We start from the raw sequence: 25131 nt of genomic DNA on the forward strand, positions 1-25131 counted from the left end.
TTATTTATTTGTTTTATAAAAAACAATCAGCCAGAATACAACTGTAGGACTGATTTTATGTAATTCTGCTCAACAAATTAAAACAAAGTCATATTTGCCGAGGTGCTAATTGGTAATCTTTAGCGCTCAAACCAGGAAGATATTTTCCTTAAAAAAAAAAGTACACGTTTTTAATAACATTTCCATTCTTATGCTAAGCTAAACACAGTATACAGTAGTTGTGAGAATGGTTCTATTATTTTCCCGCTGACTTAAGCACACTTTAAGTGACTGAAGCACTTATGACTAAAGTGACTGAAGCACTTAAGGTGTAAGCACAGTAATGATTTATTGACTTGCTTTTCCCAGAGTCTTCTTTTTTAATGGAGGGAGTTTGATCTTTTGTTTTTTTCTGATTTTTAAATTGAAAACATTCAGTGACAACAAAGATTTATTTGGACTTATTTTGGAAAGAGACATCATGTTGCCCAAAAAATCCAAAGTACAGGAACTTAAGCTGCTTAAACATTTACATGCTGTGCATAAGTTAACAGAGAGCCTTCACCAACTGAAGCCACAGGCAGGATGTGAACTTTTCCTTTGTGTCTCGGGAATTACCTCTTTGAAGTGACATTTAAGCAGCAGACAGATTTTGAAACAGTCTTCTCATACAAACTGTCCAATCTATAGGATCAATGCACCTGTTCATTGATCCTAAAGATGATTTTTTGCTTATGTATGACTTCAGGAGACTAAAATGACTCAAAACGAGGAATTGCAATGTTATTTGCTCATGCACAGTCAACACACGTACTTTAGATTATTCAGAATAAACTGATGATTATTATGATGATAATTTAGTCATAAGTACCTTTAATTTTTTTGTAGATTGTATTCCGAAAGATCAGCGATGTGAAACGAGAGGAGGAGGAGCGTCAGAGACGTAAAAATGAAGCCCCTCTTAACTTGCCACCGGATCACCCAGTACGGAAACTCTTCCAGCGCTTTCGACAGCAAAAGGAGGCTCGACTTGTTACAGACAAACCAGAACTTGACGAACACGACATTGAGAAGGGCCCCATGTACGTGGATGTCCCAATGGCTAACACAGCCATTACAACCACCAGCATCATCACTGTAACAGAAAGCCCTGCAACCCCCTCATCTTCGACCCCCTCATCTTCAACATCCCCCAACTGTACTCCCTCAGAGAAGTCAAAGCTGCAGGTGCCAGTACCTATTTCTCTGGTTGGAGGCCGTGCTGCTGAACCACTCAAAGTCAAAGGCTGGGGTCGCTTCAAGGAGTCCATGGTCAAAACTGATAACTGGAATAAGGTATCGAAAGCTGAATCCATGGAGACTTTACCTGAACGGACCAAGGTCCTTGAATCACAGATACCTTTAAAGAAGACAGACTCTTGTGACAGCGGGATAACCAAAAGCGATCTGCGTCTGGACAATGTAGGCGACTGTCGTATGACACCCCACGATTGCAGCCCCGTCCAGCCTCCAGACACCAGGCACCCCTTCTACCCAATCCCAGAGCAAACTCTCCAGGCCTCGCTTCAGGAGCTCAAACTGGAGCTGAAGGACGACCTCAAGAATCTGAATGTTCGCGTGTCTGGCTTGGAGGCGCAACTCACAGAAGCACTTAACCTACTCAAAACGAGGAAATCTAGTTCTGACTCTCCACAACCTCTTTTTGATGTTTCCAGACCTGCTTCGCCTGAACTAGAGAAAGAGGATATCTTCTCTTGAAGGATAAATGAATCATCTGGAACCGTCTACTGCAAACTTAGCTGGAATCCAGTAACATCAAGCTTACTTGGATAGCTGAAGCTGCACCATTTACAAATGGTGACAGTGTTGTCTTTAGGTTGCGCCAACCTTCATCAAAGGTTTGTACCTTTGTAAAGCCTGAAAAGGCCAGGTTGTAGTCCAGCTCTTGGTGTCTGAAGCTGAATAAAAACCGACAATGCAAGGTTTGTACATAGGTTATGTTTGTACATTTTTTTCCATTGTAATGTAATGGAAAAATTGCTTGAGCAGTTTTGTCTTTAGTCCAAAATCTTTTTATAACATCAGATTCTAGGAGTTTCAGCTAAACTGCTGAATCTGTGTTGCAAGGTTCCAATAGAAATAGCATGACCCACTGGTTTGTGATTGAATCATTTGTATGGGATTCTTTGCATGCCACATAAAGTACACGTATTCCTCATATTGCAGACAGTGCGTGTTTGATTATTGCAGCCAGGCAGCAAGTAATTAGCATTGTTTCACAGTGTTGGTAAGAAAGGGCAGTGTTTGCAGTTGTTGAAACATTTTCTCAATCAATTGATGCACTCTTTTATTATATCAACTGTCAGGATCATGATGAACTTTACACAAGACAAAACTGGCCAAACAATCAGATTTAAATCAAAATCAAATACATCTTTCAGCACAGCTGAACATTTCCATTAATCAAGGCCAGATGAGCTTGTTGATACGAGAGCCAAGCAATTTAAGCTTTGGTTAAAAAATAGGACGTTTTTCAAATAAATGTATTTATGTTTAATACAGTAAAATGAAGTCCAGGATTGTTTGTGTTATTGTACCAAGACATTAACTAAAACCTATGGTTAATGTCTGCTAAGGTACATTTTTTACGTGTTACATCAGTAAGCATGCATGATTCAATGTGTCAGTCCACCAGAGTAAAAAACAAACAAACATCAAATTACGAAGTCTGACACAGTATATCTACAAAATAGAGGGCAAAGATCAAACTCTTAGAATGAAGATGAAGGTTGTTTGGTCACACAAGATGATTCCGAGGGTTTCCAGTGCTGGTGATCTTTTTCAGAACTGATTGCCTTGTTTTGTGGCTGACATTTGTAGTCAATTTCTACTTGCTTGCAGTGAAAATGTTTCCTCTATATGCACTTTTGAAATGGGAGACAACCAAGCAGGAAACCAAAATGTTTAAATCATGAGTCATTTTTCATGAAGGAAAAACAAATGTATTTAAGAAATAGTTTACAGAGCAGTTTACACAAAAATGTAAGAAAAAAAAAATATTTTTTTGAAAATGTGTTTGTTTTTTTAAAGATTTTTCTGTAACCAAATGTACACTCACAGATCAACTCGAGCACATTAGCTTCCTAAATGAGATTGTTTACCAAAAATGAATCTGTGTAAATGAATGTATCAGTGTTGTATTATGAAAAGCAATGAGCAGATATAAGTAGACGGGTCAGGACGATCAGGGAGCAGAGAATGAGAACAGAGTAAGTGTGCTCAAGCTTTTTGTCTGAAAAAACTCTAAAATTGGTTGATAAAACAACTTCTAATTTACAGAAAAATATGCCTCCAACTTCCAGTTAAACAGAACCATGACTTTTGATAATTAGCAATAATCATGCATATTTTATAGATCACAGAGTTGATGTAGATTTCAGGTATTGAAGACAAAGCTAGATGATTGCAGTCTTTATTAATTCTTCATGATATTTATGATGAATCAATACCTAAGTAAGTATCTTACTTATCTTTAAAACATTAAATTGATTAATTTTGATATTGTTTTTTGCAGAAATTGAAGTCTTCACTGATTTTATTCTTAATATTTCACTTACAAATATTCTTCACTGAGTTGGAAGTGTTCCCTGTTCCCCTTATTCCCTGTTTTACTGTTTCTTTTGAGCTGTTGTGACACCCACATTTTCCCCATTGGGGATCAATAAAGATTATCCTTATCCTTTTCACAGTTGGTTTGAAAAAAAGAAGCATTGTGAAGATTTCCTTAATTGTGGCACTATGTTTTACTATACCCAAGTTTTGTTTTTTATTTAAGAAAAAAAATCACATGATGATTTTATGCATATTCCAGATCATAAAATGATCTACGATCCAATTGTCTACAAAGTTGGCACATTGTTTGAAATTATATTAAAATCGACAGTGACTATTTGCAGAGGGTTGATTGAAACTAGCACAAAGACAGCATTCCAAATGTCCCATCTGAGAAATGTCCTTGTTTTTGGAATTGTATATTTCCAACTTTAATTTGATGGCTACGTGTTTAAAAATAGGGACAGTGGCAACAAAAAAACTTAAACAGTTGTAGTGCTTATGAATAAGAAATAATAACAAATGGAATATGTTAAAGTTAAAAAAGGTTAACTGGTTACTGGTCAGTGATATGCTTGGGTATAAAAGGACTTACCAAGGGAGGCTGAGTCTTGCTAAAGTAAAGATGGCTCTTCTGGCTCTGCATTCTTACAGTAATTTCATCTTGCGTCTGGCTTACTGTTATGCCTCTGTTACTACTTCAGATGCCGACACAGCGGTTGGAAGACTTGGTCCAAGCATTAGGCCTCCTTGACATTCATGATGAAGCCAAAAGCTTAAAGGGTCATAAATATCATGAATTGAACTGGCAATTTGAAAATGACATCACTTTAACAGTAATGTTGTATAACATAAAACAAAAGCATAAACCATATAATATACATAATATACTATTAAAAGATTTAGAGAGTCCAAGGAAATGTTTTTACTCAGGGGACAAAGCAAAAAAAAAAAAAAAAGTTATATTGTGTGGCGATGATCTTTGGGTCCTTGGACTGCCCTGGACATTGTCGTGGGCACCACTGCAGGAGCTCAGGAACACTTCCAAAAACCATTGCCTGTGAACACAGTTCATCACTGCATTCACAAAAGCTAGCTTGAACCCACATATAAACCTGATCCAGAACGTACCACCTTCTCTGGGTCCAGGCCTTTTTGAAATTCACAAAGGCAAAATGATAAACTGTCCTGAGTTCAGACAAATCAACGCTTACTTTCTGATTGGAAATCCTGGATACCCAATCACTGGTTAAAAGAGGAGAGGGCCTGAGAAGGATCTTGTAGATCGGAACATTTCCCTGTTTAAATACGAAAAAATAGCCCCTGGGAGCTAAACAGTGTGTTGTTACAAGCATGTGATTCAAAAGCCAGCATCATTAAGTGTAAGCGGGTGCATTCGTGCACATGGCATGGGTAACCTGCATGTTTCTGAAGGCATCGTTAATACTGAATACACAACTTCTTTTTCAGTGAGGGCCTCGCTTATTTCATCAAGACAATCCCAAACACATTCTACAACAGCATGGCTCTAGAGTAAAAGAAACAGGGTTATATACTGACCTTTCTTCAGTCCCACACATTAAAAAGAAGGCCCTGAACTGTTAAAATGTGGAAATCCTAGGTTAAGAAAAATAAAACCCATCCCACTTTCACAATTACAGAAAGTGGTATCCTCAGTTTCCGAAACACTTGCACGTTGTTAAAATCAAAAAGTGGTCAACCTGACCCTGTCGCGACCTGTTTTTAAATGTGTTGCTGCCATTAAATACAAAAAGGCATGTGATTTTTTACATGTCGTTTCAATTAAATATGGAGCTTCAATGTTCTGCAAATCATCATCACAATGGTTTTTATTTGCATTTCTCACAACCTCCCAATGTTTGACAAATTGGTATTGAGAAGCCTGATTCCATAATAAAGATCATTACTTGTATTTCTGTTCAATACTGTAAAAATGAGGTTCCCCTCAAATTGCCACATCATTAAAACTCGTCACTCTAAATCATAGAGTATTTTTAATGAGCTGAATATGTCCTTCTAATTGTCAAAACACCAGAACAGAACCCAGTGTTTAATTTCAGTTCAAGCACAAGCCTTCTTCGTCTTCCTGAATCTATCCTTAGTATACAGTGAAATGATTCTTTAATGTACAAAACTTACCATTATTCTATATTATTTATTATTCATACAGATACTTTATGTTCCCAACATGCCTTCTCTCTTACCCAGACAAGCCAAGATGGACACAGCTGAGGGTGAAAAGGTTTTTTTTCTATAACACATTCTTTCCCATCAAAAATTCAACTCACTAAAAATAAACGAGTATGTCATGAAGGAAGTGAGATCTCCTCTGATGTAAAGTCAGTATTTGAGGGGCTTTATGGGTCGGTTTTTGCAAAGAAAATTCTGATCTTAGAGAAAGGGAAAACCCTGAAAGTCATTTTGCTACTGCTTCTGTATCACAGAGAATTCGTGAAGCTTCTGCTGGGTAGAGAGAAGAGTTCGGATCTAAGAGGCTGAAAAGACAGCCGATAGTTTCACTGAGGAATCCTACTGAAAGATGTAAAAGTTATGTTATTGTAGAAAGTTTTCATGTAAACTTGGTGGTCTTTAAAATTTCAATGACATTACATGACAGTCGCTTGTCTTCTCAACCTGCTGCGTGAGGTCATTGAGTTCATCGTGCAGAAACATAGCCAGGATGTTTACATCAACTTGAGAATCACACTTTTGAATTTTTGAATCACCATTTTTTGTGTTTGTGCATGTAACCATCATATCTTGAACCAAGATACTCAAGTCAATGTAAACACATTCACTGATGAGTGACATATTTTGGTTTATTAGCTGACAGCTACTCAGACACTCGTTCAAATTATTAATAAATCACAACATCTGAGCTAGCTTTCTTCTTTTTAAAAAAAATCAATTTAAGGTTTTATTTATAACTGGAATATCATTTCCCTCCCCTGGTAGTCGTTATTTTGGTCAACTACAACATCACTGATAATCTGTTTTATGCAAAGGATTAGATTACTTTTAATTACTGTATCCTGGGTATGGCTTCTTTTATTTTTTTTACATTTTATAAAATAGAGGATCAGAGGTTCTTCAAGATCTCACAATGTACTTTTTTTTGTGAATTCCTTTGTAGCACCGCAGGACAAAAGAAACCAACTGTCAGTATTTTAACCTAAAAACATATTAGGGGGAATATACATTTTGGTTTTATGTTATTTTACATCCTACATCATTACTTTTTTTCCCCATACTGAGATGAAAACATGATTCAACTTATGACTGACAAACAATAACAATTAAGCTTGCCATTTCCACCTCTTCAGCTTCTTTGCTGAGTGAAGTTAAAATGACCCCAAATGTCCAAAATTAATTCAAATCTAACATAAGACTATAAAATAATTTAACTATTGACAACAAGTCAATTTGTTTTCAAATATTTTCTTGTAGAAAGTGATTTCATTATTTTGACTGTTTAGGAAAACAAACTGGTGAGAAATGTGAGCCTTTGTTTAAAATATCACAAGACAGCTCAAAATGTCACTTAAACTCAAATAACCGGAAGTCAGGTAGTTATGTTGTCAACCATGCAAAACACCAACAGTTTCATCACAACTGTTTAAATGTATTTAATCTAATTAACAGGAAGAACAACAACAATGCATTATATATATATATATATATATATATTTTTTTTTTTAAATACTTGTGGTGAAATATTGTCAGCCTTTGATTCACTTCACCATTGACACATTTGAATGGCAGAATTGGAAGTACTCATAAGAGGTAATTGAGTCTGTTTCCGTTGATTCTCTCATGTGGGAAGTTGTTTAAACTGTAATGTTTTACAATTCTCCTCTAGTTTCATTACATTTTACTCAATCTGAACACAAAGTGAGGATCTATAAGATTTTTTTGTAATAAACGCTGTAAATACGTTTGGTTTTTGTTAATCAAATTTGTGGGAGTTTTTGAAAGCAGTCCAACATTCTTAAAAGGCATAACTTTATACCAACACCAAATGAATGTGATATTAAATAGAATGAAGGAGACAAGATTGTTGAAAGCAACATGTTTCCCTGTGCTGTAACATTTATAAAGGTTCAAACACTGAAGATTCTACAGAAAACCTTAAGCTTCCAATCATTTGAACCATTAAAAAATATTTTGATGGCACTGCAATACCACTTTGTCACATTTCCTGAAATATTATTAGTCATGACATTCGACTACTTTAAAGCATGCAACATTGTGCTTTTATCATAGTGCCCCAATTCCAAGCCGGTGGTGAGAAAAGCAGTGTTAAACATCCAAACTACTGTCCCCTCTTTGAAACTAACTGAACACAACTATTTTTGTGGTCAGCTGCAGAAGCTGCCTTATTATAAAACTTGACATGCATATATTTAATATATATTTATGCACAGATTATACTGCAATGTTTAGATTCTTAAGACAGAAAAAGTTTGAAATTTTGGTTATAGGTAAATGTTATATGCACATGCCTCCATGTTCACACTACATTGAAACTATTGAGATGATGAAATGAAACTATTTCAAGCACACCGAGAACTCCTTGTTTTGAACTGTGACATGCTGTATTGTTGATAATAAATATTTTATAAATACTTTATGCCTGTCTGCTCTCTCTGGACATTTGATCAGGGTGGTTATTTAAGGAGGTGTTACTCAGCAGGTATATTCTCCTGCTGATCTTCTTAAATCAGATTAAGCTCACAGTTTCCTGCATGTTTAAGAGGATTTCTCACTGACCCTCCACTGATAATGATCCTTTCTAATGCCACTTTGGTTGTATTAATCCTAACAACATATTAGCTAATGGAAACACTTCAGGCTCACCAGAACAACAAAATGCTGTTTACACAGTAACAAGGACTATGTTTTCTTTATCATTGACCCCTGCAGGAAACACAGATCCATTATTGAGAAACGTAACCTTTGGGACAGTCAGTAGCATGAATGTAATGAACCTGTGGGCCAAAAGTATATCTCAGCGATGGCAACTCTTACTTAAAATAAACATATACTTAAACTAATCTTCTCAGTTGTCATCTCCTGAAGCTGTTTGCTTTCCTTACTGTGCACTGTGAATGGTAAGAGGATCAGGCTCTTTTGCAGCATCCCACTTTCTAAGCTCTAAAGACACAGCGAAGCACAGATAAGCTCATTAAAGCAGCTTCTTATTTCTTGTTGAAACACAAGAGTTGGTCTTTATAATTTGTTGACAAACTATTAAACTGTATTACCGATCTTATTTGTCAGATATGGATCAAAGGCTAGACAAAAAATTGTACATTTAAAACCGAGAAGTGTTTTTTTTATTAAACTAATGATTTGAAATTGAACAGGCACAAAGTAAATCAACCGAAAACGTCTAAAACTCATCCAACCCATCACCTATACTTCGAAGTCAACTCCAATTGGTGTAATTTAAGACTTGAAAATAATGATTGTTTCAGAATCTAATCATTTACACAGTATTTTAAATTTATCAATTGTTTGATTTTCGAAAAAAAGTTCAGGACACAGTGATAACTTTGAATAGATTTATTCCAGAGTGACTTTTAAAAAATCTGTATAGCATTTAATTGACCATTTTATTTCTATTCTTTTTAAAGATTTGTCTTTACTTGTAGAGAGTGATGGGAAAATGTTGCTTTTCTGGAAGATTGGTGGTTCAATTCCCAGCTCCTGCAGCAACGTGTCCGATTTGTCCTTTGGCAAGAAACTTAAACTTGAATTGTTACTGCTGCTTCGGCTGCGGCGTTTGAATGGATTCTGATGGACACTTTACATAGCAGCCTCTACAGTGTGTGAATGGGTGTGACAAGGTAGGTGTGGCATGCGGTATAAAAGTAGTGACAATACTAAAAAAAAAAAACACACACGATACAAGTCCATATACCAATTACGTAAAAAAGTACATTAATATTTGTTGTATTTTAAATTCAAGATTTTATCCATTTATGGATGAAGGAATTGCGAGTTTGACATTTTGAAGGCACAAGGTGGATACAAAATGTTAAAGCCTGTTTTTTTAACACAAAAAGGTTTAGTGTATAAATGTCACCTACCATTGTGACAGTGTAGAATTAAAAGCTACTGTGTCGTCAGTGTAAGGCTTTTAAAAATACATAAACCATGAGTCTTATTCTACTTTAGCCAAATGGCCTCTGCCGAGGAAATAATGACATCGATCAGATTCCTGCTGCTCTATTCAGCCTTCTGTGCCTATTGTCCAAATCTGAATACACAACTGCGTCTGTGCTGAGTTAAAGGACAGTAAAAATAAAATTAGTGTTTCTCCAGCTTACCGGATAGCTGAGCAATATCTTATCAGAGTCATAAAATTGAGACGATAAAGCTTATTGGGCTGATAATAGGCCCTGAAACAGCAAAGGCTGCTCATGTACACTTCCTTGCACTGACAAAAAGACACTATTTTTCTATTGCAGTTTCTGTGTTTCTTTTTAAATTGCAGATGTGGAAAGTGGCTCCTCAGTTTTACTTCAGCAAAGTCTCGGACAGCTTATGGGGCTTCGAGCCAGATTCGCTGGTATGGACTCAGTAGTGGACTCAGCAGGTTGTTCTGGTTTGTTCGTTAGCAGTTATTCACACCTTCAAACAAAGCCAAGGTGACTCATGTTGGGTGAGAAGTCCACTCGAGCCCAATCTGAGCAAAGCAGTAGAGGAAAGCCAGCATAGGAGGGAGGATTGTAGACCAGCCTGAAATCAAAACAAAACCCTTTAAGTTATTTATTTTTAAATGTTAGTAATCATAACATTTCAAAAGTCAAAATATTAGATATGGTCCTTATCTTATTTTATCCCAGATTAAGGTTTCATCCCCTCCAAGGAAAAAAAGAAAAGAAAAAGGATTTATATTTGAACTAAGCCAAAAAGTAATTGCGTCGTCTTGCACTCTTTTCAGCAGGTAAATAGGAAATAGAATTAGTAACAGTAGTGGCAACGGCCATGTTTTTCATGCTGTACAGTGTTGTATTTTTGTTATTCTCTTTTTCTATTTATAGCTGCTTCTTAGAAAGTCAAGCAGGCAGGTAAGGACGGCTGTTTGCGCCTCCTCCCAAACTGGCTTCCATCCAGATTATCTCAGAAACCTGCACCTGCACCCACAATGCTTTTCAATGGTCTATTCTTTTCTATTCATGTCAAAATCTAATTCACATACACACATTCTGCATCATGCACAGCTGCCAGTTCTCTGTCTGCATAAGAATAAGGCTGCATTGGCTAAGGATGGAAAAGACACATTTTGATGACAGTCACACAACCAAAAAAGGAAATACTTCTTGCTGTTTTTCTCTGGAATAAGATTTAATGAAATGTTCAGTCAAGGCCAGTTTATTATAAAGTTAGTTAAATCACATTTGAAAGACTTTTTACCCGAATTTAAGTCCAGCTGACATGTTGCGTCCCAGGGTTTTGACTTGACAGGTATCTAAATGTCATTCACGCTCTCAGTGTGAAATAGATTTTGCAAACCGTTCCCCAACTTCAGCTGTAAACGACTTTAAACTAACACAATAAGAAACAGAATTTAAAGGTACACAACACGCATATAACTTCTGGAAAACACTGAGAAGCAAGATTAGAGTTTTTTGCTATTTTGGAACATAGAGATGTTTTGATGGCTCTGCTGTTCTAAATAAGTCATTCTGAAGCAGTGGAAAAGAGATGAAGAGTGGTGCAACCTTTAATGAATAACCTAGTTCTGTCGGTTGCTTGACTGTGATCAACAGGTGCTGTAATTACACACCAGTTTCTTTTGCAGCTTGATTAACACGCTGCTTCCAGTTCGATTGAGGTGTGAAAGCCAAATGAACGGAGATGTATCTGAAAACCAAATATAACATTGATTAATGAGCAGAAGGACTGTAAAGTATAAACAGGATTGGATTTAGCAGGGAACTTTGGATGGCTGAATGAAACAAAGGTTAACTTGTGCTAGTTGACAAATGTGTGCTTGTTATGTGCTATTAGCGTTGCCTTATAAACACAATGTCAGTTTTATTAGTCAATCAATCCGTCTGTTTGATCCAGAATGAAACGTATCAATATTGGTTAACTTACATTACTATGACTGCCTTCCTTTTCCGCTTGGACAAACATGAGGCAAAACAGTGAATTATCTCTACATTTTGTTGTTAAATATGAGACACATTTTACCTAAGTTTGTTATCTCTTCTCTAACATTTTCAGCGCAATATGTAAGCTACCCACCTATCATGAGACATTAAGCAAACATGCTATGTTGAAGTTCCGGCTTTCACGAGAACACTGCAGCAGCCAGTATGTCCTCCTAAGTTTCCATTCTGGTCCAGAATGACCTGTTATTTTTTGATTCAGAAAAGGAAGGCAGGTTTTTTTGGCTGCCCTCGGCTTGCAAGATTTAAGACCAGATTTAAGATGGAAGTAGGCTAGCAAACTGGTTCAGATATAACTGATTTTACCCGATCTAAAAAGCCTCAGCATTTTTCTAATAAGCGCAACGTGTCCGCAAAATGGCAACCCTGCATGCGCCTCGACACAAGGAAAGAATATTATGCCTAAACAGACAAAAAGCACTATTCAAAAATTGGATTTAAACCCAAATAAGTGGCTGATAAAAAAAACCCATCTGAATTTGTTCTTTGATAAATTAAGCTATAGATTTAATCTCTCACCTTCACACCAAAGACATAAACAAACATCTGATTTCATACATTTTTTTTTTTTTTTAGACTGCAGTGACTGCCAGCAAACTACAGACTCTATACAGTCCAATTCCCAATGTTTGTTTGTAGACACCAACATCAGTTCTCTGTAACTGGTTGTGATGGTTAGAATCTCAGAAACTGCAGCTACAATCTTCAATCTTTTTAGCAGGAAGTGTTAAAAAATGACTCTTAACTTTGAATACAATAACAGACATTAGATATAAATCCGAATCAGAATAAAGGTGAAGAAGTTTCTTCATTGTTGCACACTAAACAACACTATGTTCCCAGTACTATTATTTTATGTAAAACACATACACAGGTGAAACCGAGTACATCCTCAGTCACAACATACAGAGTGACTTTAGACAGAGTGTGAGTAGGATTTTTTTTTTTTTTTTTTTTTTGCCAGTGAGGTCTGAGAGCAATTACGCTTCTGCCCGCACCAGTAAAAATCCCAGACAGGCTGATTTAAAAGCATTGATCTTATGTTAATGAAGGAAACCACAACTCCCTCCCCCGGTGGTACATTATGCAGACACATGCAGACAAAAGGAATTGCTTCAGGCATATCTGGATGGTGCATTATATTTCAGTTTCAAACACAACAACACAAACAGTGAGATGAGCACAATTAGCAAATGGCACGATCAGTGCCTCTTCAAAATCAGCCACGTGGAATCTTTATTATTTAGTATCAAAGTGGGTCAAATGTGTTGTTGCAGAAGCAAACTGAGATTCTCAGTTGAGTTTATAGTTCCTTCTCTCAATAATTCACGACAGATATGGTAATTTCCAGCACCCTGTTCTTATTTTTAGACAACTCTTAATTTATTTAAAACAAGTCTACGGTATAGTATGTGTAAAAAGGGGGCAGAAGTGCAGCAAGAAGGATGTACACATAGTTTGCTCTGAACCCTCCAGGCTTACAGCTATTTTTTTTTAACTGTCCTGATAAAGCTTAAGTGGTGTCTGGAATATGACTTTTTTTCAGACTCCTTTAGTAGCGTCTAACGCAATCAGAATGCTCAAGGATTGAAGACCTGATACTGATGAGACTGAAACACTGTAGAGAACACAAAATGACTGAGCACGGACTTCATGGGTAATAGAAATAGTTGAAATGTGATCAGAAACTGAAATGAAACCACCGTCGTCAGATCCTGACAGATGTCATTTTATTTCCACCTGCATGAGCCGTCGCATTTCTCTGGAGAGTCATGAAGCTGAAAAGAGGACAGCTTTCTTGCGTGCGCCGGTGTTGTACTGTGAAGGTGTTAAACCAAGCCTTTGAATTACTGAATAAATGTTATAATTCTAATGCAAAACTGCAAGAAAAAAATCTATACTCTATATAAAAAGAACAAATTGACATTTGTGTTTGAGAGGGAAAACTCAAAGCAACAACAGTCTCAACCCTACAGGAGGGCTTACTTAAAAGCTTGCTCGTCTTTTGCAGCTCATTGATTTGGTTTTATGAGCCAGCAAGTTTACAGATGATTCATTCTCCCCGTTCTAATCATAGCTACAAGCCACATAAAGGGGGTGTCTTCAGTAAAGATCTTTGATATATTGATTTGGTTTTGTGATTGGTTTTGCGATTTGGTTTTATGAGCCAGCAAGTTGACTGATGATTCAGTATCTTTGGTTCTTATCATAGCTAAAAGCCACAACAAGGGGGTGTCTTCAGCAAAGATCTTTGATATACTATTGATTATACATTTTTTGGTTTAGGTCGAAACAGCAGACGGCCATGGTCAGTGCTGGTTAAGATAGTGGAGCATACAGAGTCGGAGAGACGTTGGCAGAGACTACAAAAGAGCCCAACGTTAGCTAAATACAAGACGTGTGTGAGAGCTCAGAAACAACACTTCAAATAAAGTGTCAATAGGTAACTCTTTGCTTATACATGACATTGGTACATTGGTATTGTTAAGTGGCCAATAACACAAACGCATCAATCAGGTTAAATGATTAAACATGCATTTTGTTTCAGCATTTTTTAGACAGAATCCAAAGCGTGTATTATATATATATATATATATATATATATATATATATATATATATATATATATATATATATATCAGTTCTAAACTGAGCTTGGGGCACTGACTCTGCTCCCAGTTGAGCAACGAGAGCAGCTCAGATTGCTTATCATTAGTAGTCAGGCTTCAGGATGGGCCTGCCATTTAGCTTTAGGTACCAAACGAGCCAAATAAAGACACAGGGAACAAAAGCGGGACTGGCACAAACATAAAGGAGATGTCTCTTTTAAGGGGACTTTGCCCATGCAGAGGCAAAAAGAACCCAAGAATAAACATCTTCTAATATGAGTGTCATATTGTCATATAACCTAACCTAAAGAAGAGCAGGATCATTTGATTTGATTTGTGATCATTTTCTGACCATGTGAGGCCTCTCTCTGTCTGATACATTGGACTTTTTTTTTTATTATTATTTTTTAAAGACAAGCTGAAACAAGCTGAGCAACCCAGCAAGATGAATGCAAACACAAATTCCACTGAATGATCGGTGTAGAAAGCCGTTTACCTTGCACGAAGACACGCTTCCAGAAGATTCTGCCAACATGTATCCCTCCAAGGAACACCAGATTCGAGAGGATGAGCATGGCAGTGGAGAAGGCAGAGAGAAGGGCAACGCAACGCCTTTCCATCGCCGCAGAGAAATTCCGCTCCTGGGAAATCAGTAAGCACATGCAGGAGAATCACAAAAGATACTCATCATAAATCTGAGAAACAAAGAGCAGCAAAGCACCTGGCACTAATAAACTTTGGGACCATAAACTGGGAAATAACACAGTATGCTATCAACCTTTAGCATTATTTGGAGAACAAGATCCTTCGCCTGAAGCTAGAAGCTTATAAAGTATGAATAGCCTGAAAGAAACTCAACAATGCATTGGAAAGAGAATTTTACTGGCATCAATATTCAGGCGTTAAGCATAGATGCCGACCAGTCTGCACATAAGAGCTCCAGGCCCCATCTCTTATTGTACTTAGATTTTATGTGCCCATTATTTTTTAGCTAGCAAGAAAGATATCATGTCCACTCATCTTAAGCTAATTGCAATAGAGCTTCATATAAAGGCTTTCGTTGGATCTTGTTTCTAAGTTTCTTAGATTTCAAACTTACAACGATGGAGTGAATAAAGGATGAAGTGAGGAGTGATTTCAGCCCATTCTCCACCAGGACTCCTGCCCAGTTCATCAGAGCCCAGTACTGCAGGTAGTCGTGGCCTCCGTGCCAGAGGCAGACGAATCCGAACGCGAGGCCAGTGGAAAACATATTGTAAAGGGGACCGTGACGTGAACCTCCTAATGGCACATAGATGTATCTGGAACATGTGTACATACTATGAAGAAATAACCTTTTGAACAGATCCTTAAAGAAGATCGTAACCTTTACGACCAAACAGAATAAAGCAAATAGTGATAGTGTATGATGTATAAATAAAGGCCAGGACACAGATGTAAAACAGCCACATGTGATAAAGAGGTGGGAGCATTAATGCTAAAGGTATTGGTCAGCCTGTCACATAAATAATCATGCCATGTTCATTGATTTTTCACTAAGTAAATGTTGCTTTGAAGTCCAGAGTAGAAATGGAGACACACCTGAGAATATCAATCTCCCCCCCCCCCCCCCCCAGTTGTCCTCCAGCTGGGTGAATGCTTCCAAATGTCTCTGTGATTCACAACAAACCTTTTGTAAGGCATGGGAGCTGCAGAGCTGCCCTGGGTGGGGTGGGCCCAGGTAATGCTGTGTCTATGTGCTTAGCTGGTGCTGTCATGAAGACGCATCAAGCTTACTTTGGGAATTACGCTTGACGGATGCTTGCTGCTGTTTGGGGTTCTGAGTCGACGATGCGAAATGCAGAGGAGGCAGCCGTTATCATGGCAAGACAGAAAATTAAAGACAAAAACTGTGTGCAAATGTTACAACAAGACAGAGAACTTCACAAATAGCAAAACCGACATGACGCAACATTTAATCAACTGCGCAGTTAGAAGCTCCAATCACCTCCCAATTCTCTCAAAATAAATCGTGAGAGAATCGTATTGTGAACTCAGTGTCATGAATGGGCAGTTGAGTGAATCATTACATCCCGAGCCGGTGTGTCTGCATTTCTGTATCCCACTTTAAAGCACATTAACACACTCTTTTACAATAACCGTTTTTTTTTTTTAACAGATGGCTTCTTTTCTTGGTTGGGTATGGTCTAACTTCAACATCTTGGTTAGTTAGTACGCTGTGAACAAAACCTGCAACAGTATCAACAAGTTGGCCAAATAAAGAGCGATTATCACTTTTATTAAACTATTTATAGTCTTTAAGTTATGGCAGACTTGGTGTAACATTCCACCAATCAGTGCACATTGTGCTGCACGCTGTGAAGAAAAATGGTCTCAGATATTGTGTGAACGTCGCTGCCTGTCCCGGAGGTACCGAGAGTCTCTACCTGCTACATCACTTCAGCATGCTCAGAAAAAAACAAACGCCACGTTGTGCCCAGTGTTGCTGAGCTGGGAACTAATTATCACAGCCGCCCTGTGGCTAATCAATGTTCCTGAAAGATGAGCCAGCATTTTCTGAGCCTTAAATAGAGTGGCCAGCTTGGCCATATTGAAGGATGAAAGTAGGAGCAGAAACAGATGGAGAGGAACCAGAGAATTAGAGCACACGCAAACCTCAACACACTGTACAGAGTACACGTTCAGATTTTTAGATTAATAGGGATTGATTCTACACATATCATATGAGAAATATGCTCAATTTTAGACCCATATTAAAACCCTGAATAATCATAATCAATGTCTAATGTTCTGCCCAACAACTGGAAAAAGATGGTGCAAATGTGAGTTCACACTTTAAAGTTAGTGTCCGCTTACAGTACATGTTTGTTGATCTTTTTTATTTTTGCTTTAAGTACAAAGTTAATGGCTGACCCCTCCAGCCAAGCCGAACCATACTCCCCACTTATTAATTTACAACTAATCCCCCTAAGGCTTCGGGGTTAAATTCTCCTTTTCATATGTTGCTGTAATAACAGGCAGTAAGAGCTCTTTATGTGTGTGAAACAGACACCATACAGACAGAGAAGCGTAATGGAATGGCCAAGAATGAGCCACTTAGCTGCCCAGGGAGACGGGGTGTCAGTGAGTCATGTAGAGCACATCACTAAACACCTACACGCTCATCTAGCGCTCTTCAGACAATTTCAGCAGAATTTCAGAACCACATTAAAACCTCTTTAAGAGCACTTTCACTAGAAGGAACGCCGGGGCATTGTGTCATGGCTATCATTTTGCTTCTGCACAAGGATAATTACAAGTGATGCCATTAAGCAGGAGAATACAATTTCCAATGGACACGGACTAAAATGGAGACGTGCATTTGCAATTTAAATTTAAGGATCTTTAGGAAATTAATGTGGGCTTTTTTTACAGCCCGATATGAAATATATCGTCATTAAATTGTTTTTAAAAACCTAAAAGCAAATGTACAGGAACAATATTATTCAGGACAAACAACAGTTAGAAGAAGTCAGTCAACATAAGACTAATATAAAACAACATTTTCACACACCATCACGTTGTGTTTTCTGACAGCCGTGTAGCTCTCGCGTTTCCTCCATGTACTGTAGCAACCAGCGTCTACCAAGTGGACCATAAAGCCCCAATAGGCTGCATTCAACCGAGTGTGCATCATTAAAGGCAGACAAACTAACAATGTGCATTGTCCAAAGTGCGAATGAGCAACTGCATAATGCTCCCATTGCATTATGCACGTTAAACAAAGAGGCATTTCTCCAGGGAGACACATAAATAGTAACCCCAACAGAAGAACTATTCACCGATAACGTTCTACCTCATAATCATGAGAAAGCCTACATGCAAATGCAGCGTCCTCGTCCATTATGTTCAAACGTGTGGTCAGGCAGCTGGAGGATGGCACCTTTTAAAGGTTTTTCAACTGATACCTTCATAGCCGCACAGGAAATGAGCTCTTCACGGTAAGTGTGTAGTAACAGATACAGTTTGATTAAACACATGCTACTCCTGATAGAAGGAACATTTTAAAAAAAACTATGAAGAAATGTAAATTATTCAAAATTATAGATTGATAGACGCATAGATAAGACAGATGGGCAGTAGATTAACAGATAGAATGATTGGATGGAAAGACCGAAACAATAAGAAGAAGAGACAAACAAATAGAAAAGAATTGATTGGCCAGACAGACAGTCAGAAAGATAGACAGAAATACAGGAGGATACAACTGATTCAACTTTGAGACAGACAGACTTATGGCGGATAAATGATGGGATTCTATAAATGAAATAACTAGAAGTGTGTTGTTTTTGTGAAGAGTCTTCAGATAACATTTGTTGTAAATTAGGGCTATACGAATAAAGGTTGATTGACTGTCAAACAGACAGAGAAAATAAAAAGAAAGACACAGAATTGATTAAACACAAAGACATCTGATAAAATCAAGTCAAGATTGAAAGATACATCTGATTACACAGACAGATGAAAAAGAGATAGAACAGTTAGAGATACAGACAGACAGCGGCAGACAGACCGCTGGACAGCCACTCTGATATCATAGCTGTTATTTGGTTTAGAGGCCGTTTCACATTTTTTTCAGTAAGCATTAACATCTGAATTAGTCCGTCCACTGCTCATTGAGTGCCTCTTACCTGATGAGCCATCGATACAGGCCCTCATCAAAGTGCCTGTGAAAGAACAAAAATGGATATTTCAGTCACAAATTTACATAATAATATATCACTGAAACACCTGAGCACTGCATCTCATAGAAACTGAGGCATGTGCTGTATGTACAAAGTGTGTGTGTTGTGTGTGTGTGTTCTCACTAAGAAGATTAGAAAAAGCTTTTCCTTTTTTGCACAGCATATAAACTGAAGCTGTTTTGTCAATGATATCGGCGGACAGCTTTATGCATTCCATCAATGTTGTCGACATTGACCAGCTCAGCACACGCAGGCCGGATTGGAGTGCCTTGGTGTCAGCACATTGGTCAATCTTGTCTACAGCTGGTGCATTTTTACTGCAAGACCAGACTTACATCCTACCACCTCTATATAACTATATAAGTGCTCTTAATGAAGACTGCACTTTATTATTGCCATTTACATTTATATAAAAAAAAAAAAGTCTGACTCTGACACAGTGAAATACAAACAATGCTGTTCCCGCCATCGTAAACGTACAGGTCATTGCTCAATCAATTTGAAAGATCATAATAATTGTTTTTATGCAGTTATATGTTTGCTCTGTCTAACACACTCAGTACTGAGTTTATTCTGTAAGTATCCTGCTTGAACTCAGTCTTACAGGGAAGGTAAGGTGTTACACACTCACATTATAGTGTTCCCTTTCAGTTAATACTATTGGCGCAGTGAGAATTGAATGTTATGATCACTATTGTTCAGGTGTGTCTTTAGATCAAGCGCTACAGGATTTACACTTTATTATACATTTTGTTTTCTTTATCATTTTGTCTCACATGATACAGAGAGGTGTGTCTCTTACACACACTGACTGAAATAAATGGGGACGGAAACAGAAACAGCAGTGTTTGCTTGTATAATACAGTACATTTCAAAAGCCTCTAAGAGATGACCTTTTAAGTGAATCTGTAGTTTTGGTGGAGAAATGTGGAAGTTGGGTTTAGAAAGTACAGCTTCTGTGGAATATGTTCATACTGTACCTCTATACACAAACTGTCCTCAGAGGAAAAGGCGGTCCCTGTAACACTGTTTCAAGATACAATGCTACAAGAAAAGTAATGGTGGGGGCCGCAACAGTGAAACCGTAACTGGTAGATTTTTGGCTGCAAACAATGTTCCAGGGACCCCCCCCCCCCCCCCCCCCCCCCCCCCCCCGAGTAAAGTCTGTGCACTTAGTACAGAAAATAAAAGCACTGAATTGTTTTACTTCTCCAACCTTGACATTGCACTACCAAATCTACACATAGTGCATCTTTAAGGTAGGAGAGACTGTGGGATATTGTCTCGTACTGCTTGATTTGTAATGCACCAGCCCAGACATGGTGTGCATCCTGGAAGACATACAAGTGAAATGATTAACTCAAACAGGATTGTGACACTACCATCTGTTTCCGAGCAGCGACAACCCTGTTCTACGTTTTAAGCTTTTTTCATATTTTCGGTCTTGCTGATAAAAGTAGTTTTAGCCCTTTGTAAGAAGCAGTGCAGTGTGTGTGTGTGTGTGTGTGTGTGTTCTTAACTTGAGCAATTGTGACCCCTTCAGCATCTCGGAGGAAATAAGCTTCACGAATGTTGCTGTACTTCAGCATTACTTTTTATTATTTCAACTTCAACGTGTGTCTGTCTGTCTACAAACTCTATTGAAGGAATCGCTGAATTATCGTAAAAAAAAAATTCTTATTGCTTTATAAATTTAACATCTAGAGATCTTCTCACCTTTTATTACTTTGAAAAGATGAGAAGTGGCAGGTAATACCCCAACTGACCAAACAACTTCAGCTGGAGTCTGAAAGCTTGACATAATGTTCTTAGTGCAGCGGTGACCTATTGCTCTGATTGCCAGTAATGACAGAAGATGAGACAATTCACCTTGCTCAGTCTGAATCTTATGGTCAAAGCAAAGTGAGCACTTGAGGCCCTTGACATCAAATTGACCTTTTTCCAATAGATACCACAGGCGCAAGCTTGTCCATCAGAATAGTACAAGTTCAATATAATACTGTAGTTATGTCAGTGGTATTGATTGGAGCTGGTAAAACGGTATGATCTTACCTCCACATTCCCGTGAAACTGTACATGATGCTGACACATCGAGGAAGCTTTGGCGGAACTAGGTTATCTGAAGTAGCCAGCATGGATGGAAGACCAAACAGAACCAGATACTTTACAAAGAAAAACTGGACCAGGGCCAGGGCCAGACCGCCTGTGAATGAACAAAAAAAAGGAAAAACCAGTTATAAATAATAAAAGGTCTGATCTTTTCAAAGACAATCTATTATTTTTCAAAACAAGGAAATTAATTTCTAATAACAGGGTGTACCTGAAGAGCCTGGACCCACCCACATGTGCTAATGAACTATAGGTTTTCCTTCTAGTATAAGAGTAGTTTTGACCCATCAAATCAAACAATTTTACACAAAAGAGGATTTTCAATTGCAATTACTGGCTGGAGAAACTAACGTTTCAGAGGTACTTTTTGTTTAAATAACCAGCTCATGAATCATTCAGAGGGCTGTTACCAAAAATATAATAAATACAAACCTAATGTTCGAACCTGTGGGGTACTTAGAGGACGACAACCTGGTTGATTATGCATTCTTTTTTTTGTCTTTAAAAGGTATGAAAAAACTAAATACCAGTAATCACCCAACAGACAACACGATGTCTATACAAACATTATCAAAATCACTCTAAAGATCATCACGACTGCACGATAAATCAAGCCCAATGAGTAGTCAACAATCAGTTCTGTATCTTTATACAAGCGTGTGTTTGAAGTGGAAGAGATAGGCTAAAGCTAGAGCTCAGTGTTACACTGATAAGTGCACCATAAAGACTCACCTAAGGCCCATGGAGGAAGAATCTCTAAGTAGGTCTCATTAGACTGGATGGAGTGCATATATATGACATGGATCATGTATTCTGCGATACACCACCACAGTATGATCCGCCCTGATCTGAGCACAAAGTAGCTCAAAGCGGATTTGTCCTTGTCACTCTCCTCAGAAGGCCTCCGCATCTGCAAGTGAAGAAAGTGAGCATGCTCATAAAGTAACTTTTAAAAATCATCACTGTCAAAACAACCGTTAACAAGATAGAGAATTTTACCCAAAGTGGAAAAGTGACAAACCGGCACCCTAAGTCAAACATATGGTAAAACTGTGCAAAATTCAACTCGTCATTTTCATCACCATTGTAAAAATAGTTCACTACTGAAGTGATGTATACTCGGTTTCTAAAAATACGACCTGACATCCTCTGCACGGTACTCATGAAGTGCAATCAGCCTCAGCCTCTTCCAGACCATAATAAAAGTGACATGCAGTTTAACAGAGGAAAAGCTCTCTTACCTGCTCAACATAGTCTTTATACGTTACAATGGGTCCATTGTAGAAAAAAGGATGATAGAAGTTATATGAAAACAACCAGTAGAGCTGCTTAATTCCACCACGGTCTAGAGGGCACCAGCAGTGCTCCAGGCTGAAGCTGATGAAGCGTAGACCGCATACAGCGACACTGAAGAGCAGCAGATAGTACTCCTCCTCAGTCTCATACCAGCCTCTCTGTGTAATACAGAGGCACTGCCAATTATTTTTTTAGCACAATCCAGAGAAATCTTTTTAAAAAGTGACAGTTTGGAACTAATGTGCTTAAAGTCACACTTTTCAAAAAATATACAGACTCAACATAAAAAGGTCACCACAGACGTGAACAATTGATGATTCAAATCTGTTTATGTGTACCAACAAACATAGGCTAAATACCACTTTAAATGAGGTCTACTTGACACTGTTGGGAATATTATTGCTTTAAAAGTTGGTGAACAGAAACGAAAGAGGCAGATTTCTGGAAGCATTCACAGCCTGTCATGTCTATTTGACTTAATGCCTTCAAATTGTAAACCATTGTGATTGGAGTATAGTTTCCAGGTAGGACGAAACCTGATGTGTCAAATGCCTGAAGTTCAAGGGAGCTTTTGGATGACGCATTCGAAAAGAGGGATGTGGAATGATTCTGTGTCCACTTTAACTAACCAGTCAATGTTGAAATTAATAGAATTGATTTTGTAAAGTCATAAAAACTAATTTTGTTTTTGGCTGGTCCTAATGAATTGTGTTAATCATTGTGATTTCTCGTCAAAGAAAATGCAGTTAAGCAAAATCTCACTTGAAAAAGATTGTCCTTTATTCTCCCTAGTATAGATGTTTGACTTTGAGCATGTTTCCCCATTCTCTTCTTATATATGATATAATCATTTTCAAATGTGTTTCCAGTTAGAACTAGAAATGACCTGCATTACACAGATGCTTTCAAAAAAACTGATTCACCTTTTATCTTGTTGTATGAACGCTGAGTGCCAAGTAACCAAATGGCTGTATGATTGCGCCCCCTTGTGTTCTATGCATATATGACACTAAGTGATTTAAAAGTAAAGCATGAAAGTTCAGAACAAACATACTGTATAACCAAACACACATCAAGTGGCCCTGGTTCAACCTCAGTTGACAGAGACATTTGTGTTTTAGCTCACATTATTCTGAAAATGTGTTGAACAGGTTCAAAATAATTAAGAAAACTGTTTTGTTTTTTTTCACTTTGGCTCTAACCTGTATCTCTTGAAGTTGTTGAATATGAATGTAGAGAGCAGCAGCAAATTACAGGCCCAGGACACAGCCGGTTTACGTAGTTGAGCCACAGAGAAGGAGAGACCCAAGATGTACCAGCAGCACACTCACACCTTTGATCCCCAGCACATTAGTGGCAGCAAAGAGGCCATACAATGTGAGTGCTGGCAGCCTTAACTGTCGAAAAACATCAAAATATAATGTATTTAAAAGCTTTACACCTACAAACCATATTCATTTTACCGGGGCCACTCCTGTCGCAGCTGTTTTCCTACCTTTGGGTAAAAGATGCTGGTCAATCTTGATATCATGCCGTGACCAATCAGACTCCAAAGCAAAGACTTCTTTGCCCATTCGGTCCAGAAACTCCACTCAAAGTCCGATGGGTCCTAAATAAAACAAGTACCTGAGCATTTGCAATACAACTGAGTCTGTTATAATGTGTGTTAAGGGCCATAATTGAAATCATTAAAAAATGAAATCATGTTGTTAAGCATTTGATGTGGGGGGGGGGGGGGGGGGGGGGGGCCTTAAATTATAAATGTACATAAGTGAGGTATACAAACATTGATAATTTTGATTCAGTCAATAACTGCATTATCAAATTTACCCTTTTAAATCCATTGAGAAGGCCTTTTTCCAAATGGGATTCTCTCTGTAATCCTGCTTCATGCTCTGAGGTACAACATGAGAACAAACAATTGTACTTCCAAAATAATTCTTTATTCTCAATCTATTAAACAAATTTTGAATTTACTTTACCTCTGGAGAATCTGTGCAGCTGGTAGAAAGAGTACAGATGAGATCCAAAGGATAGCACCCAATAGGTTAGGATCTCTATCCGTGGCAGGAGTGCCAACTGGGACTTTGGTTTGGATGTCATCAGGAGAAATCAATGTGCTATAGTGCACCTAACAAAGAGTAAAGTATGTCACTTTAAATTGAAACTGAAATCACTTTTTCCTATTTCTAAAATGTGTTAAAGCTAAATTAAGATGTCAGTAATGTGTATTATACAGATGTCAACACATTTCGAAAGAAGGTAAGTATGTCAGACTGCTATTTGATGATGTTCTTGATCTTTATGAGCAAGACTATGAGCACCGTTTGTAGTGGAGATAGCCTCGATCAGAGCCTCGGGCACTGGTATAGATCACAGCTAGCTAATGGATCGAACAAGTTGCAGCGTTACCTATTAAAATTGGACTGGTGTCCATTTCGTTGGTGTAAAACGTAGACAGCACTGCCTGGTACTTGATTACTAGGACCATCAGCTTGAAGCAGCCTGGCGTCCAACATTTAAAAGGCACCGTTCTTCTTCTTTCGTTAACCCTTTAAAACATCTGTGTTGAGCATGACTGCCCCCAACTGGACTGGA

General features: G+C 37.9%; 2 protein-coding genes across 5 annotated transcripts in view; one reads left to right on the forward strand and one right to left on the reverse strand.

Moving 5' to 3' along the window:
* The window catches only part of kcnh1a (potassium voltage-gated channel, subfamily H (eag-related), member 1a), a 37610-nt gene extending 33889 nt beyond the window's left edge, over window positions 1–3721 (forward strand). For all 4 annotated transcript variants that reach the window (XM_079362879.1, XM_079362880.1, XM_079362881.1 and 1 more), the window contains one exon: window positions 868–3721. In XM_079362879.1, the coding sequence (XP_079219005.1) occupies window positions 868–1737 (870 nt within the window). In that variant the 3' untranslated portion in view covers window positions 1738–3721. The remainder of the gene's footprint in view (window positions 1–867) is intronic.
* Window positions 3722–9162: 5441 nt separating this feature from the next.
* hhat (hedgehog acyltransferase) lies at window positions 9163–25097 on the reverse strand. Its single transcript, XM_079362883.1, is given in 14 exon segments — window positions 9163–10356; window positions 14901–15045; window positions 15504–15705; window positions 19075–19110; window positions 21181–21331; window positions 21970–22147; window positions 22479–22691; window positions 23736–23767; window positions 23770–23842; window positions 23844–23930; window positions 24029–24142; window positions 24364–24428; window positions 24516–24664; window positions 24946–25097. Coding segments are annotated over 13 exon segments (1503 nt in total). The 5' UTR covers window positions 24637–24664; window positions 24946–25097; the 3' UTR covers window positions 9163–10270.
* Between the last annotated feature and the right edge of the window lie 34 nt (window positions 25098–25131).

The sequence above is a fragment of the Symphodus melops genome, assembly GCF_947650265.1.
Source record: "Symphodus melops genome assembly, chromosome: 15".
Lineage (NCBI taxonomy): Eukaryota > Metazoa > Chordata > Actinopteri > Labriformes > Labridae > Symphodus > Symphodus melops.